Source organism: Ranitomeya imitator, chromosome 2 (genome assembly GCF_032444005.1).
Source record: "Ranitomeya imitator isolate aRanImi1 chromosome 2, aRanImi1.pri, whole genome shotgun sequence".
Classification (NCBI taxonomy): domain Eukaryota; kingdom Metazoa; phylum Chordata; class Amphibia; order Anura; family Dendrobatidae; genus Ranitomeya; species Ranitomeya imitator.
This window is the reverse complement of record NC_091283.1, coordinates 51,066,117-51,081,242: the sequence shown is the minus strand read 5'-3', so window position 1 is coordinate 51,081,242 and position 15,126 is coordinate 51,066,117. Positions and strand designations below refer to the sequence as shown.

At 45.7% G+C, this 15,126-nt stretch overlaps 1 protein-coding gene across 4 annotated transcripts in view; it reads right to left on the bottom strand.

Annotated features, from left to right (window-relative positions):
- The window catches only part of LOC138661791 (cytochrome P450 2C23-like), a 144,335-nt gene that overhangs the window by 26,586 nt on the left and 102,623 nt on the right, over positions 1–15,126 (bottom strand). For all 4 annotated transcript variants that reach the window (XM_069746711.1, XM_069746712.1, XM_069746710.1 and 1 more), the window contains one exon: positions 10,750–10,937. In XM_069746711.1, coding sequence (XP_069602812.1) covers positions 10,750–10,937 — 188 coding nt within the window. The remainder of the gene's footprint in view (positions 1–10,749; positions 10,938–15,126) is intronic.

Genomic DNA, 15,126 nt, shown 5'->3' with positions numbered 1-15,126 from the left:
CTTCACAGAAGTTTATAATGTAGAGTCGTGAAAAAAAAATCGCATTTTTTTCTACAAAAATGATATTTTTGCCCACAAATTTTTATTTTCACAAGGGTAACAGGAGAAATTAGACAACAAAAGTTGTTGTGCAATTTCTCCTGAGTACGTCGATACCCAATATGTTGGGGTAAACCACTGTTAGGGCGCACCGCAGAGCTTGGAAGAGAAGGAGTGCCGTTTTACTTTTTCAATGTAGAATTGGCTGGAATTGAGATTGGACGCCATGTCGCGTTTGGAGAGCCCCTGATGTGCCTTAACAGTGGAAACTCCCCACAAGTGACACCATTTTGGAAACTAGACCCCTTAAGGAACTTACCTAGATGTGTGTTGAGCACTTTGAACCCCCATGTGCTTCACAGAAGTTTATAACGTAGAGCCGTGAAAAAAAAAAAATCGCATTTTTTCTACAAAAATGATTTTTTTGCCCACAAATTTTTATTTTCACAAGGGTAACAGGAGAAATTAGACCACTAAAGTTGTTGTGCAATTTCTCCTGAGTACGTCGATACCCAATATGTGGGGGTAAACCACTGTTTGGGTGCACCGCAGAGCTTGGAAGAGAAAGAGTGCCGTTTTACTTTTTCAATGTAGAATTGGCTGGAATTGAGATCGGACGCCATGTCGCGTTTGGAGAGCCCCTGATGTGCCTAAACAGAAGAAATCCCCCACAAGTGACCCCATTTTGGAAACTAGACCCCCCATGGAACTTATCTAGATGTGTGGTGAGAACTTTGAATGCCCAAGTACTTCACAGAAGTTTATAATGCAGAGTCGTGAAAATAAAAAATATTTTTTTTTTCCACAAAAAAGATTTTTTAGCCCCCAAGTTTTTATTTTCACAAGGGTAACAAGAGAAATTGGACCCCAAAAGTTGTTGTCCAATTTGTCCTGAGTATGCTGTTATCCCATATGTGGGGGTAAACCACTGTTTGGGCGCACGGCAGAGCTCGGAAGGAAGGAGCGCCGTTTTGGAATGCAGACTTTGATAGAATGGTCTGCGGGCATTATGTTGCGTTTGCAGAGCCCCTGATGTACCTAACCAGTAGAAACCCTCCACAAGTGACCCCATTTTGGAAACTAGACCCCCCAAGGAACTTATCTAGATGTGTGGTGAGAACTTTGAATGCCCAAGTGCTTCACAGAAGTTTAGAATGCAGAGTCGTGAAAATAAAAAATATTTTTTTTTCCACAAAAAAGATATTGTAGCCCCCAAGTTTTTATTTTCACAAGGGTAACAGGAGAAATTGGACTGCAATAGTTGTTGTCCAATTTATCCCGAGTATGCTGATGCGCCATATGTGGGGGTAAACAACTGATTGGGTGCACGGCAGAGCTCGGAAGGGAAGGAGTGCCTTTTTGGAATGCAGACTTTGATAGAATGGTCTGCGGGCATTATGTTGCGATTGCAGAGCCCCTGATGTACCTAACCTGTAGTAACCCCCACAAGTGACCCCATTTTGGAAACTAGACCCCCCAAGGAACTTATCTAGATGTGTGGTGAGAACTTTGAATGCCTAAGTGCTTCACAGAAGTTTATAATGCAGAGTCATAAATATATATATATATATATATATTTTTCCACAAAAAGGATTTTGTAGCCCCCAAGTTTTTATTTTCACAAGGGTAACAAGAGAAATTGGACCCCAGAAGTTGTTGTCCAATTTATCCCGAGTATGCTGATGCCCCATATGTGGGGGTAACCCACTGTTTGGGCGCACGGCAGAGCTCAGAAGGGAGGGAGCACCATTTGACTTTTTGAGCGCAAAATTGGCTGTTGTGTTTTGAGACCACCTGATGTACCTAAACAGTGGAAACCCCCCAATTCTAGCTCCAACCCTAACCCCAACACACCCCTAACCCTAATCCCAACCTGATCCATAATCCTAATCACTAACCCTAACCATAATAATTATAGTAATTATAGTAATTAACCATTTACCGGCGATCGCAAAAAAAAACAAAAAACGCGATCTCTTTTTAATTTCTCTGTCCTCCGATGTGATCGCACATCGGAGGACAGAGAAAAGGGGTCCCAGGTGGCCCCCCCAATACTCACCTATCTCCCCCGATGCTCCTCCTGTCTCCCAGAGGGCGCCGCCATCTTCAAAATGCCGGGGGTAGCCGAGACCCCAAAGAGCATGATCGGGGTCGGTTTTAGCGACCCCTGTTTTGCGATCGCCGGTAATTAACTGTTTACCAGCAACCGCAAAAAAAAAAAAGTCAAAGTGTAATTCTCTGTCTTCTGATGTGATCGCACATCAGAGGACAGATAAATAGGGGGATTCGGGGACCCTGCCATACTCACCTTTGTCCCTGGGTCCTCCTGCTGCTCTTCCTGGCCGCCGGCTTCTTCCTCCGGTAAGAAAATGGCGGGCGCATGCGCAGTGCGCCCGCCATCTGTCTCCATCTGCCGGCCGGCAGGAGAACAGCAGTTGGGGCTAAAATTAGGGTTAGGGTTAGGGTTAGGGGTAGGGTTAGAGGTAGGGTTAGGGTTAGGGCTAGGGCTAGGGTTAGGGGTAGGGTTAGGGGTAGCGTTAGGGGTAGGGTTAGGGCTAGGGTTAGGGGTAGGGTTAGTGGTAGGGTTGGGGTTAGGGGTAGGGTTAGGGTTAGGGGTAGGGGTAGGGTTAGGGGTAGGGTTAGGGCTAGGGGTAGGGTTAGGGCTAGGGGTAGGGTTAGGGCTAGGGTTAGGGGTAGGGTTAGGGCTAGGATTAGGGTTAGGGTTAGGGCTAAATTTAGGGTTAGGGTTGGGGCTAAATTTAGAGTTAGAAGTTGGCGCTAAATTTAGGGTTAGGCTTCTTTCACACTTACGTCGGTACGGGGCCGTCGCAATGCATCGGCCCGACATACCGACGCACGTTGTGAAAATTGTGTACAACGTGGGCAGCGGATGAAGTGTTTCAACGCATCCGCTGCCCAATCTATGTCCTGGGGAGGAGGGGGCGGAGTTACGGCCACGCATGCGCGGTCAGAAATGGCGGATGCGACGTACAAAAAAACGTTACATTGAACGGTTTTTTTGTGCTGACGGTCCGCCAAAACACTGATCCAGTGCACGACGGATGCGACGTGTGGCCATCCGTCACGATCTGTCGGCAATACAAGTCTATGGGCAAAAAACGCATCCTGCGGGCACATTTGCAGGATCCGTTTCTTGTCCAAAACGACGGATTGCGACGTATGCCAAACAACGCAAGTGTGAAAGTAGCCTTAGGGCTAGGGTTAGGGTTGGGGCTAAAGTTAGGGCTAGGGTTGCGGCTAAAGTTAGGGTTAGAGTTGGGATTAGGTTTAGGGTTTGGATTAGGGTTGGTATTAGGGTTAAGGTTGGCATTAGGGTTACGCTTGGGATTAGGGTTAGGTTTGGGATTAGGGTTAAGGTTAGGGTTGTGATTAGGGGTGTATTGGGATTAGGGTTAGGTTTGAGGTTAGGGTTGAGATTAGGATTAGGGGTGTGTTGGATTTAGGGTTTTGATTAGGGTTATGGTTAGGGTTGACATTAGGGTTGTTTTGGGGTAAGGGTTGTGATTATGGTTAGGGTTAGTGATTAGGATTATGGATCAGGTTGGGATTAGGGTTAGGGGTGTGTTGGGGTTAGGGTTGGAGCTAGAATTGGGGGGTTTCCACTGTTTAGGTACATCAGGTGGTCTCAAAACACAACAGCCAATTTTGCGCTCAAAAAGTCAAATGGTGCTCCCTCCCTTCTGAGCTCTGCCGTGCGATCGAAAATGCGGGGTGGGCAGCCGAGACCCCGGAGAAAATCCGACTCTGGGGGGCGCTATTTACTTTTTCCACAGCGCCGTTACTTAACGGCGCTGTGGTTTAAGTACCCTTAGCGGCCGCCGTTAAAAGGCGTATCGGCGGTCGCTAAGGGGTTAAATGCATTGTTTTTGTCCCAGCGATGCTGTTGCTCTTCAAGAGTCTGATTTTCCCTTTGTTTTCTTCGACATTGTGCCTCTGCTGCTTTCCTTTCATTGTCATTGGCGTGCTTTTTAGGAGGAGCCTTGTTGGCGTTGATATTTGCTTTTTGAATGGGTTTTCCAACAAACAAAAGCAGGAGATCGCAGAGGATACATTTTGTGAGGTAAAAATATTTTACCTCACAAAATGAATCCTCTGTGATCCCCTGCTGTAATGTCAGTATTATTTTTTGCTTCCTCCCCTGCCCACGAGATGTGGTAGGCTCCGTCCATGGTTAGACACAGTCAATTTTTTAAATGAACTTTCGTTTATGGGAAAAACTCCTTTAATGTGACCAGCTTCCTCTGCCTGTAGACACGTTGCCCATCTGCTACCAGAATCAGCCAAATGATTCACTGCACCAGCGTGGAATTCGTGCAGGCGCAGTAAAACAGACCGGAGCCATCTTTGTGCAGACAGAAAGCGAGAGTCACAGTAAAATTGCGCATGCGCTCCTCCTGTACAAAGATAGTGGCGGTCAGTGAATAATTCGGCTGATTCTGGTGGTGGCGTGTTTGCGACGGTGTTCCAATGGTGGTACCACGCAAGAGGCTGTGTGAGTGTGAGTGTGGTGCGACGGTGTTGCGCTGGTGGTACCACCCATTAGGTTGGTACCAGCAGCAGTTTTCTGTCATGATCCCAATGGCAGGGGATCACAAAAGGACAAGCACAAAAACAAAACAAGCTCTAGGGTGATGGAAACTGAGCTGACCGCTCTCCTGAACCTAACCACACAACTAGCAGTAGCCGGGGAATGTGCCTACGATGATCCTAGACGTCTCGCTCCAGCCGAAGGACTAACTTCCCCTATAAGAAGAAACACAGACCTCACTTGCCTCCAGAGATACACCCCACAGAAATAGCAGCCCCCCCCCCCCCATGTAATAACGGTGAAATGAGAGGAAATCACAAACGTAGAGATGAAAACAGAATCAGCAAAAATGAGGCCCGCTAAAGCTAGATAGCAGAGGATACAAAAGTGAACTGCACGGTCAGCGAAAAACCCTTCAAAAAACCATCCTGAAATTACTTGAACTCATGTGCCAACTCATGGAACATGAGGAGTAATTTCAGCCCACTAGAGCAACCAGCAACAAGGAATCACATAACTGCAAGCTGGACTAAGACAAAATGAAAACAAAACATAGAACCGGAAAATCAAAACTTAGCTTGTCCAGAAGATCACAGACGCAGGGAGCAGAGGTAAACAGACACGCTGATTACATTGATAGCCGGCGAGGAAATGACAAAAAAGCCAGGTTAAATAGGAAACACCCATAACCAGATGGGACAGGTGGACACCAGAGACTGCAGAGAACACAAGTCACCCAGTACCATCAGTAACCACCAGAGGGAGCCCAAAAACAGAACTCACAACAGTACCCCCCCCTTGAGGAGGGGTCACCGAACCCTCACGAGAACCACCAGGGCGACCAGGATGAGCCCTATGAAAAGCACGGACCAAATCGGCAGCATGAACATCAGAGGCAATCACCCAAGAATTATCCTCCTGACCATAACCCTTCCACTTGACCAAATACTGGAGTTTCCGTCTGGAAACACGAGAATCCAAGATCTTCTCAACAACATACTCCAATTCACCCTCCACCAGCACCGGATCAGGAGGCTCAAGAGAAGGAACAACAGGTACCTCATACTTCCGCAACAACGACCGATGGAACACATTATGAATAGCAAACGATGCCGGGAGATCCAAACGAAACGACACAGGGTTAAGAATTTCCAAGATCTTATAGGGACCGATGAACCGAGGCTTGAACTTAGGAGAAGAGACCTTCATAAGAACAAAACGAGAAGACAACCACACCAAGTCCCCAACAAGAAGTCGAGGACCCACGCGGCGACGGCGATTAGCAAACTGCTGAGCCTTCTCCTGGGACAACTTCAAATTGTCCACCACATGACTCCAAATCCGATGCAACCTATCCACCACCATGTCCACTCCAGGACAATCAGAAGGCTCAACCTGACCAGAGGAAAAACGAGGATGAAACCCCGAATTACAAAAGAAAGGAGAAACCAAGGTAGCAGAACTAGCCCGATTATTAAGGGCAAACTCGGCAAGCGGCAAAAAGGAAACCCAGTCATCCTGATCAGCAGAAACAAAACACCTTAAAAAAGTTTCTAAAGTCTGATTCGTTCGTTCCGTCTGGCCATTCGTCTGGGGATGAAATGCAGACGAAAAGGACAAATCAATGCCCATCTTAGCACAAAACGTACGCCAAAATCTAGACACAAACTGGGATCCCCTGTCAGAAACGATGTTCTCCGGAATGCCATGCAAACGAACCACGTTTTGAAAAAACAGAGGGACCAACTCAGAGGAGGAAGGTAACTTAGGCAAGGGTACCAGATGAACCATCTTAGAGAAGCGGTCACACACAACCCAAATGATGGACATTTTTTGAGAGACAGGGAGATCCGAAATAAAGTCCATGGAAATGTGCGTCCAAGGCCTCTTCGGAATAGGCAAAGGAGACAACAATCCACTGGCCCGAGAACAGCAAGGCTTAGCCCGAGCGCAAACTCCACAAGACTGCACGAAAGAACGCACATCCCTCGACAAGGAAGGCCACCAAAAAGACCTGGCCACCAAGTCTCTAGTACCAAATATTCCAGGATGACCTGCCAACACAGAAGAATGAACCTCGGAGATGACTCTACTGGTCCAATTATCCGGAACAAACAGTCTTTCCGGCGGACAACGATCAGGTTTATCCGCCTGAAACTCCTGCAAAGCACGTCGCAAGTCTGGGGAGACCGCCGACAAAATCACTCCATCCCTAAGGATACCAGTAGGCTCAGAATTTCCAGGGGAGTCAGGCACAAAACTCCTAGACAAAGCATCCGCCTTCACATTCTTTGAACCTGGCAGGTATGAAACCACAAAATTGAAACGAGAGAAAAACAGTGACCAACGAGCCTGTCTAGGATTCAGACACTTGGCAGACTCAAGGTACATCAGATTTTTGTGATCAGTCAAGACCACCACACGATGTCTAGCACCCTCAAGCCAATGACGCCACTCCTCAAATGCCCACTTCATGGCCAAAAGCTCCCGATTACCAACATCATAATTTCGTTCAGCGGGCGAAAATTTTCTAGAAAGAACGCACATGGCTTCATCACTGAGCCATCGGAACTTCTCTGTGACAAAACCGCCCCCGCTCCGATCTCGGAAGCATCAACCTCAACCTGAAAAGGAAGCGACGTATCTGGCTGACACAACACAGGAGCAGAAGAAAACCGGCGCTTAAGTTCCTGAAAGGCCTCCACAGCCACAGGAGACCAATCAGCAACATCAGCACCCTTTTTAGTCAAATCCGTCAAAGGCTTAACCACACTAGAAAAATTAGTTATGAAGCGACGATAAAAATTAGCAAAGCCCAAGAACTTCTGTAGACTCTTAAGAGATTTAGGCTGCGTCCAGTCACAAATAGCCTGAACCTTGACGGGATCCATCTCAATAGTGGAAGGGGAAAAAATATACCCCAAAAAAGAAATCTTCTGGACTCTAAAGATACATTTAGAACCCTTTACAAACAAAGAATTGGCCCGAAGGACCTGAAACACCTTCCTGACCTGCTGAACATGAGACTCCCAGTCATCAGAAAAAACCAAAACATCATCCAAATACACGATAATAAATTTATCCAGATATTCACGGAAAATATCATGCATAAAAGACTGGAAGACAGAAGGAGCATTAGAAAGTCCAAAAGGCATCACCAAATACTCGAAATGGCCCTCAGGCGTATTAAATGCGGTTTTCCACTCATCACCCTGCCTTATCTGCACAAGATTATACGCACCCCTAAGATCAATCTTAGTGAACCATTTAGCCCCCTTAAGGCGAGCAAACAAATCAGTCAACAATGGCAAAGGATACTGATATTTGACTGTAATCTTATTCAAAAGACGATAATCTATGCAAGGCCTCAAGGAACCATCTTTCTTAGCCACAAAAAAGAAACCTGCTCCCAAAGGGGATGAAGATGGACGGATATGCCCCTTTTCCAAGGACTCCTTAATATAATTCCGCATAGCAGCATGCTCTGGCACTGACAGATTGAACAAACGACCTTTAGGGAACTTACTGCCAGGAATCAAATCTATAGCACAATCGCAATCCCTGTGAGGAGGAAGCGAACTGAGCTTAGGCTCCTCAAAAAGCTCCCGATAATCAGACAAAAATACCGGAACCTCAGAAGGAGTAGATGAAGCGATAGAAATCGGAGATGCATCATCATGAACCCCCTGACATCCCCAGCTTAACACAGACATTGTTTTCCAGTCCAGGACTGGGTTATGAGTTTGTAACCATGGCAGACCAAGCACTAAGACATCATGTAAATTATACAGTACCAGAAAGCGAATCACCTCCTGATGAGCGGGAGTCATACGCATGGTCACTTGAGTCCAGTACTGAGGTTTATTCATAGCCAAACGGTGTAGAATCAATTCCTTTCAAAGGAATAGGAACTTCCAGAGGTTCCAGACTAAACCCACAGCGTTTGGCGAATGACCAATCCATAAGACTCAGGGCAGCGCCTGAATCCACATAGGCATCGACGGAAATGGCTGATAATGAACAAATCAGAGTCACAGACAGAATGAACTTAGACTGTAAAGTACCAATGGCAACAGACTTATCAACCTTTTTTGTGCGTTTAGAGCATGCTGATATAACATGAGCTGAATCACCACAATAAAAACACAATCCATTTTTCCGCCTATAATTTTGCCGTTCACTTCTGGACTGAATTCTATCACATTGCATTATCTCAGGTGCCTGTTCAGAAGACACCGCCAAATGGTGCACAGGTTTGCGCTCCCGTAAACGCCGATCAGTCTGAATAGCCATAGTCATGGACTCATTCAGACCTGTAGGCGCCGGGAACCCCACCATAACATCTTTAATGGCTTCAGAAAGACCATCTCTAAATTTTGCAGCCAGAGCGCACTCATTCCACTGAGTAAGCACCGACCATTTCCAAAATTTCTGACAATATATTTCTGCTTCATCTTGCCCCTGAGAGAGAGCTAATAAAGCTTTTTCAGCCTGAATCTCAAGGTTAGGTTCCTCATAGAGCAAACCCAATGCCAGAAAAAACGCATCCACATTGAGCAACGCAGGATCCCCTGGTGCCAATGCAAATGCCCAATTCTGAGGATCCCCCTGCAGGAAAGATATAACAATCTTGACCTGCTGAGCAGGGTCTCCAGAGGAGCAAGATTTCAAGGAAAGAAACAACTTGCAATTATTCCTAAAATTCAAAAAACTAGATCTATCTCCAGAAAAAAACTCTGGGACAGGAATTCTAGGTTCAGAGATAGGCGTATGTACAACAAAATCTTGTATATTTTGAACCTTAGCAGCAAGATTATTCAGGCTAGAAGCCAAACTCTGGACGTCCATGATTAACAGCTAAAGTCAGAGCCATTCAAGGATTAAGAGGAGGAAAGAAGCAATAAATCTGCAATTAAGGCTAGGCAGCACACACTGAGGAGGAAAGGAAAAAAAAAATAAAAAAATAACGATAACCAATTTTTATTTTTTATGGCCGGCTATACTGTCATGATCCCAATGGCAGGGGATCACAAAAGGACAAGCACAAAAACAAAACAAGCTCTAGGGTGATGAAAACAGAGCTGACCGCGCTCCTGAACCTAACCACACAACTAGCAGTAGCCGGGGAACGTGCCTACGATGATCCTAGACGTCTCGCTCCAGCCGAAGGACTAACTTCCCCTATAAGAAGAAACACAGACCTCACTTGCCTCCAGAGATACACCCCACAGAAATAGCAGCCCCCCCCATGTAATAACGGTGAAATGAGAGGAAATCACAAACGTAGAGATGAAAACAGAATCAGCAAAAATGAGGCCCGCTAAAGCTAGATAGCAGAGGATACAAAAGTGAACTGCACGGTCAGCGAAAAACCCTTCAAAAAACCATCCTGAAATTACTTGAACTCATGTGCCAACTCATGGAACATGAGGAGTAATTTCAGCCCACTAGAGCAACCAGCAACAAGGAATCACATAACTGCAAGCTGGACTAAGACAAAATGAAAACAAAACATAGAACCGGAAAATCAAAACTTAGCTTGTCCAGAAGATCACAGACGCAGGGAGCAGAGGTAAACAGACACGCTGATTACATTGATAGCCGGCGAGGAAATGACAAAAAAGCCAGGTTAAATAGGAAACACCCATAACCAGATGGAACAGGTGGACACCAGAGACTGCAGAGAACACAAGTCACCCAGTACCATCAGTAACCACCAGAGGGAGCCCAAAAACAGAACTCACAACAGTTTTCATATTGAGACACCCATCACTTGGGTGTCCCAATATGGAGGCCAGTGAAGATCCCCCGCTTGGAATAAGGTGACATCTGGACAGAACAGGAAATGAAAACATTACAAGGTAAATATATAGCATCATTTATTCCATGGTGCTGTACATGAGAAGGGCTTACAGTAAACACTCTTAACAATGACAGATGAGTACAGAGGGAACAGGACCCTGCCCTTGAGGACTTACATTCTATGGGAAGATGGAGAAGGAGACAGTAGATTGGGTGTTTGCAGCAGCTCCGATGGTGTTGGTGAGGTGGCAGCTCTGGTGGTGTGGAGGCAGCTGGATCATTGTACATTGTAAGCTTTAATTTAAAGTTATGGCATATTAGTAGCCCATTTACGTCTTACATTGAGTTATGGGATTTACCTTGGGGATGTGGTAACCATGGAAGGTCACGTCTCTAGTGGTAGATCGCATTATACCTCCTGGGAAAGTATCACTAATTCTCTGCATCTCATGCAACAAGGCATTTGTGTAGGGCATATGATTCCTGTCATCTGCCTTAGGTGCCCTCTCTTGTCCGATCACTTGGTCAATCTCTTCATGAACTTTATCTGTAGGTCATTAAAAGGAAAAATGTAGAAAACGTCAACTTTTACAAACTTTTCTATGTCAGATAAGCATGTGAGACATGCAAAAAACAATTTAAGCTCATATTCAACTATATACTATTTTTTTTCACCATACTTTGCTCCATGTTATAATTCAAAGGGAGTATACTCAGGAATACAGAACATGAAAAGGACTTGGGTATTCTGGGTACAAGTAAGCTGACCAGCAGTACTCAATGACAGGAAGCAGCTCAAAAACCAAACAGGATTTTAGGGTGTATGTTTTCTCTATCTACTAGTTTTATCAGTCAAGAATTTTGGAGGAAAAGGGAATTTTGCATGGGCAAAACTGGTGATGTAATATCCTTAAACATATATGCTACATACTATGTCTTTCTCCAGTGATAACAGAAGATGTACCACCTGCTAAGAATTTATCTGTGGAGACACAGCATTGTCTCTTAATTAACCCAATGTTATCTGCATGTTGGCTTTTGAATTTATGTTTTTGTCAAGAAAACAGACTTTTGCTTGTGTAAGCCTGTAATATTGACATTTCATATAACATATTGTGTTCTTATCATTGATGACTTGTGATGTTTACTGATATGCTAATTATGCATTGTGTTAGGCCATATAGTTTGGGAACTTCAAAAACAGAGAAGGAAAAACTATGCAAATATATTAAATAATCAAGTAATGCTGCTTGATCTCATCTCCATTTTTACCCTTTATGTTAATACTGAATGAAGGACACTTGATAAGTATAAAAAAAGGTTACATGCCTCTATACAGAATAACACAGATAGAGACAGACAGAGAGAGAGAGAGAGACAGCAAGAGATTCTACCAAGACATTCAGACAATACATCCATGGGACCCTACAGGACTGCTGCCAATTAGTGTTGAGCGATACCTTCCGATATTCAAAGGTATCGGTGTTGGATGGTATCGGCCGATATCCAAAAAATATTGGATATCGCCGATACCGATACCCGATACCAATGCAAGGCAATGGGACACAAATATCGGAAGGTATCCTGGATGGTTCCCAGGGTCTGAAGGAGAGGAAACTTGGCTTCATCAGGAGGGATGTGGATCTATCATTCTACAGGAAACAACTTAGGAAACCTTGGCCCCGGTTGGAAGAATACAGATATGCTCCATTGACCATCGCTGAACCCCTGATACATTTGGAGAAAGCCAGGATTGGGACTCACCGGTTGCCTGGCTTCATGAAGATGTTCAGAGAAGCCAGGTTGTGACCCTCGGGTCAACTGGCCTTGTACCTCAATGAACTGTTATCTTTCTTTGCTTGTCATTACCTCCTCTCTGTGTGCGTGCCATAGGTGGTGTAGATGACTCTGAGAGGTCTGAAGTAACATCTGCCATTTTCCCGGCAAGTCAGCGGAAGGCTGAGACTCTGTAATGTGCACCATCTTGGAGTATTTTCCTGGGACTGTTCTACATGTTATCTGCCTGCTTTTCTGGTTCAATAAAGCATTGCAACACTGTTTTAGCCTCAGCCTGTGTTGTCTGCGTAGCATTTTGCCCACGTTAAAGGGAGAGTGGGTGTTTGGAGGGAAGATCCCTGGTCCATGCAGTTTTGGCTAGTGGACCAGGGCACCTGCCAACCCCTGTGTCTCCACATAATCCATAAGCCTTTTCTCCATGCCTTCAAATATTTGAAAAAGCTCTGATGGGGAATGCATCAAGCAGAGACCAGCAACCCTGCTCCAAAAACAGACATCACTTTTTGGAGTGGGGCAGGTCTCTGCTATTCTTGCTCACCGGGATATACCATAAAAGCAGGGAATGTGCACTTTATATGTGCTTCTGATTCCAAAAATGATCCGAAGACAGGTTCTGAAGAACAGTGGTTTATTGTCAACGTGTTTCAAAGTCAAATTTACTCCTTCATCCGGACAATCAGATTTTCTCCTTACAATGCACACTGATAATGAGGATTTGTGGGGGCTAGAATATGCAAGGAAAATAGGAAGGTGAGTAGGAGTAATAAATGTGCTAATAATATTAAATGTCTGCAGGCAAAGGCAAGAAATCTTGCAAACAAAATTAATGACTTGGACAATTTTATGTTAGCCACAGAATACGATGTGCTGGGCATTATGGAAACCTGGCTGGACGAAAGCCATAACTGGGTGACAGATGGATCGCACCGTCAGGGCAGCAGGGTGCTCGGTACTGGGTCCTTCGGTTCACAGGGGGATGTCACGGTGGCTGACCCAGTCTGTGGCCCTGGGACGTCCATGTAAAAGGGGAAGGTCTTTAAAGGGGAAATGTTCATGACGCCACCGGTGGTATTCAGTCAGGGTGACCGATGCTGCTTTACGGGGTCCGCTGGGGTGATGTTATGGCAGCTAGATGGTATACCTTCCCACAGGTGAAGTTTGTCCCCAGGGCTTCCCAGTGTGTAGATGGTGGATTGTGAGAGGCACAGAGAAGAACAAGCACACAAGGTTGCAGTCTCTTTACCTTTACTAAAGGCTTCAGCATCCACAGTCCAGAGCACCAGATCACAGGGCAGACAGAGTCCAGCTGGTTTGGAGGCAAATCCAGAGTCCCCTTGTCCAGGTAGAAATCAGAAGCCTTCCTCTAGTGCTGCAGTGTTGTAGTCCCTTACTGCTAAGCTTCTCATAAGGTCCTCACAGATGTTATAGATGTTATGTCTCTCGCTCTCTGTCCCCTGGATAGGATAGGACAAACCCATATGACCAGTGGCTTGAGGCATTTTACAGTGACTCTATCATGCCCCAGCCTCTAAGGGGTGCCATCTTGCCTCCTGGGTATAGGGCAGACAGGTAACATGAAATTAGCTGTCCTGCCTGTCTCTGGAGCAAGGCATAAAGAATCGTTGCTCCCTCGGTGTTCCGGCTACCGGGATCCTGCGCCTCAGAAGGAGGCAGCCTGTGTAGGGCTGATCCCCTTCTGGTATCCACTCCTTTGCTATGACTTCTTTCACCCTCTCTGCAATACAGTTCTCCTTTAGTGTCTCTTTCTGGAAGCTGCAGCTCTCAGGGCATGCACAGCTCTGTGGCCTTCTGTCTCGATCTCTCACCAGATCCCCACCCTGCCAGGGACCAACTACCTCAGCGAAGCTCAGCCAGCAACTCCCTAACTTTCCCTACAGGTCACCAGTTTTACCAAAGTGTGGGGAGTGACCTAATAAATAGGAGCAGAGCTCCCCCTTGTGGTCTGGAATGTGAAACGTGTTGCATGTTTCTGATACCTGGATGTCCTTCTTTGCCTCCAAGCGTAACATCACTCTCCCCTAGAGGAAAATGACATTACTGCAACGACCAGGACCCTGGGGCGCTGCACAAACATATAGGGTTACACTATATTTATAAGGGACAGGAAAGACAAAAAAAGGTGAAGGGGTGTGTATTTTCGCTAAATCCAATTTAAGACCTGTGCTCAATTATGACATTGGGGGGAGCTGCGACAATGTTGAGTCAGTGAGGGTAATGTACATGGGGGCTGCAATAATGGAAAGCTGCTAATTGGAGATTGCTACAAGCCTACTAATATAGCTGGACAGAGCGAAGGAAATGGTGCAGCAAATTAAAAAGGCAGCAAATTTTAATAGGGTCCTTATTATGGGGATTTAACCCCTTACTGCCATTGGACGTAATAGCACGTCCGATGGCAGTATCCCTCTTTGATGTGGGCTCCGGCGGTGAACCCACATCAAAGCTGGGACATGTCAGCTATTTTAAACAGCTGACATGTTTGGGCAATAGGCGTGGGTGGAATTGCGATCCACCCGCTCCTAATAACTAGTTAAATGCCGCTGTCATACTCTGACAGGGGCATTTAACAAGCACTTCTGGCCATCTGGCCGGAAATGCGTGCACCGGTGACCCCCGTCGCATGATCGGGGGTCATTGGTGTGTCGTCATGACTATCAGAGGTCTCCTTGAGACCTCTATTGTTGTTGATGCTGGATTGCTGTGAGAGCCACCCTGTGGTCGGCGCTCATAGCAAGTCTGTAATTCTGCTACATAGAAGTGATCTGAGCATCGCCTCTATGTAGCAGAGCTGATCAAATTATGGCAGCTTCTAGCCTGCCATGGAGAAAAGCTATTAAAAACTAAACATGGCATAAAGCCAAAAGATATCCATACAAGGGATATATAATAAAAAGATATATTTTTATTGAATAGTATAT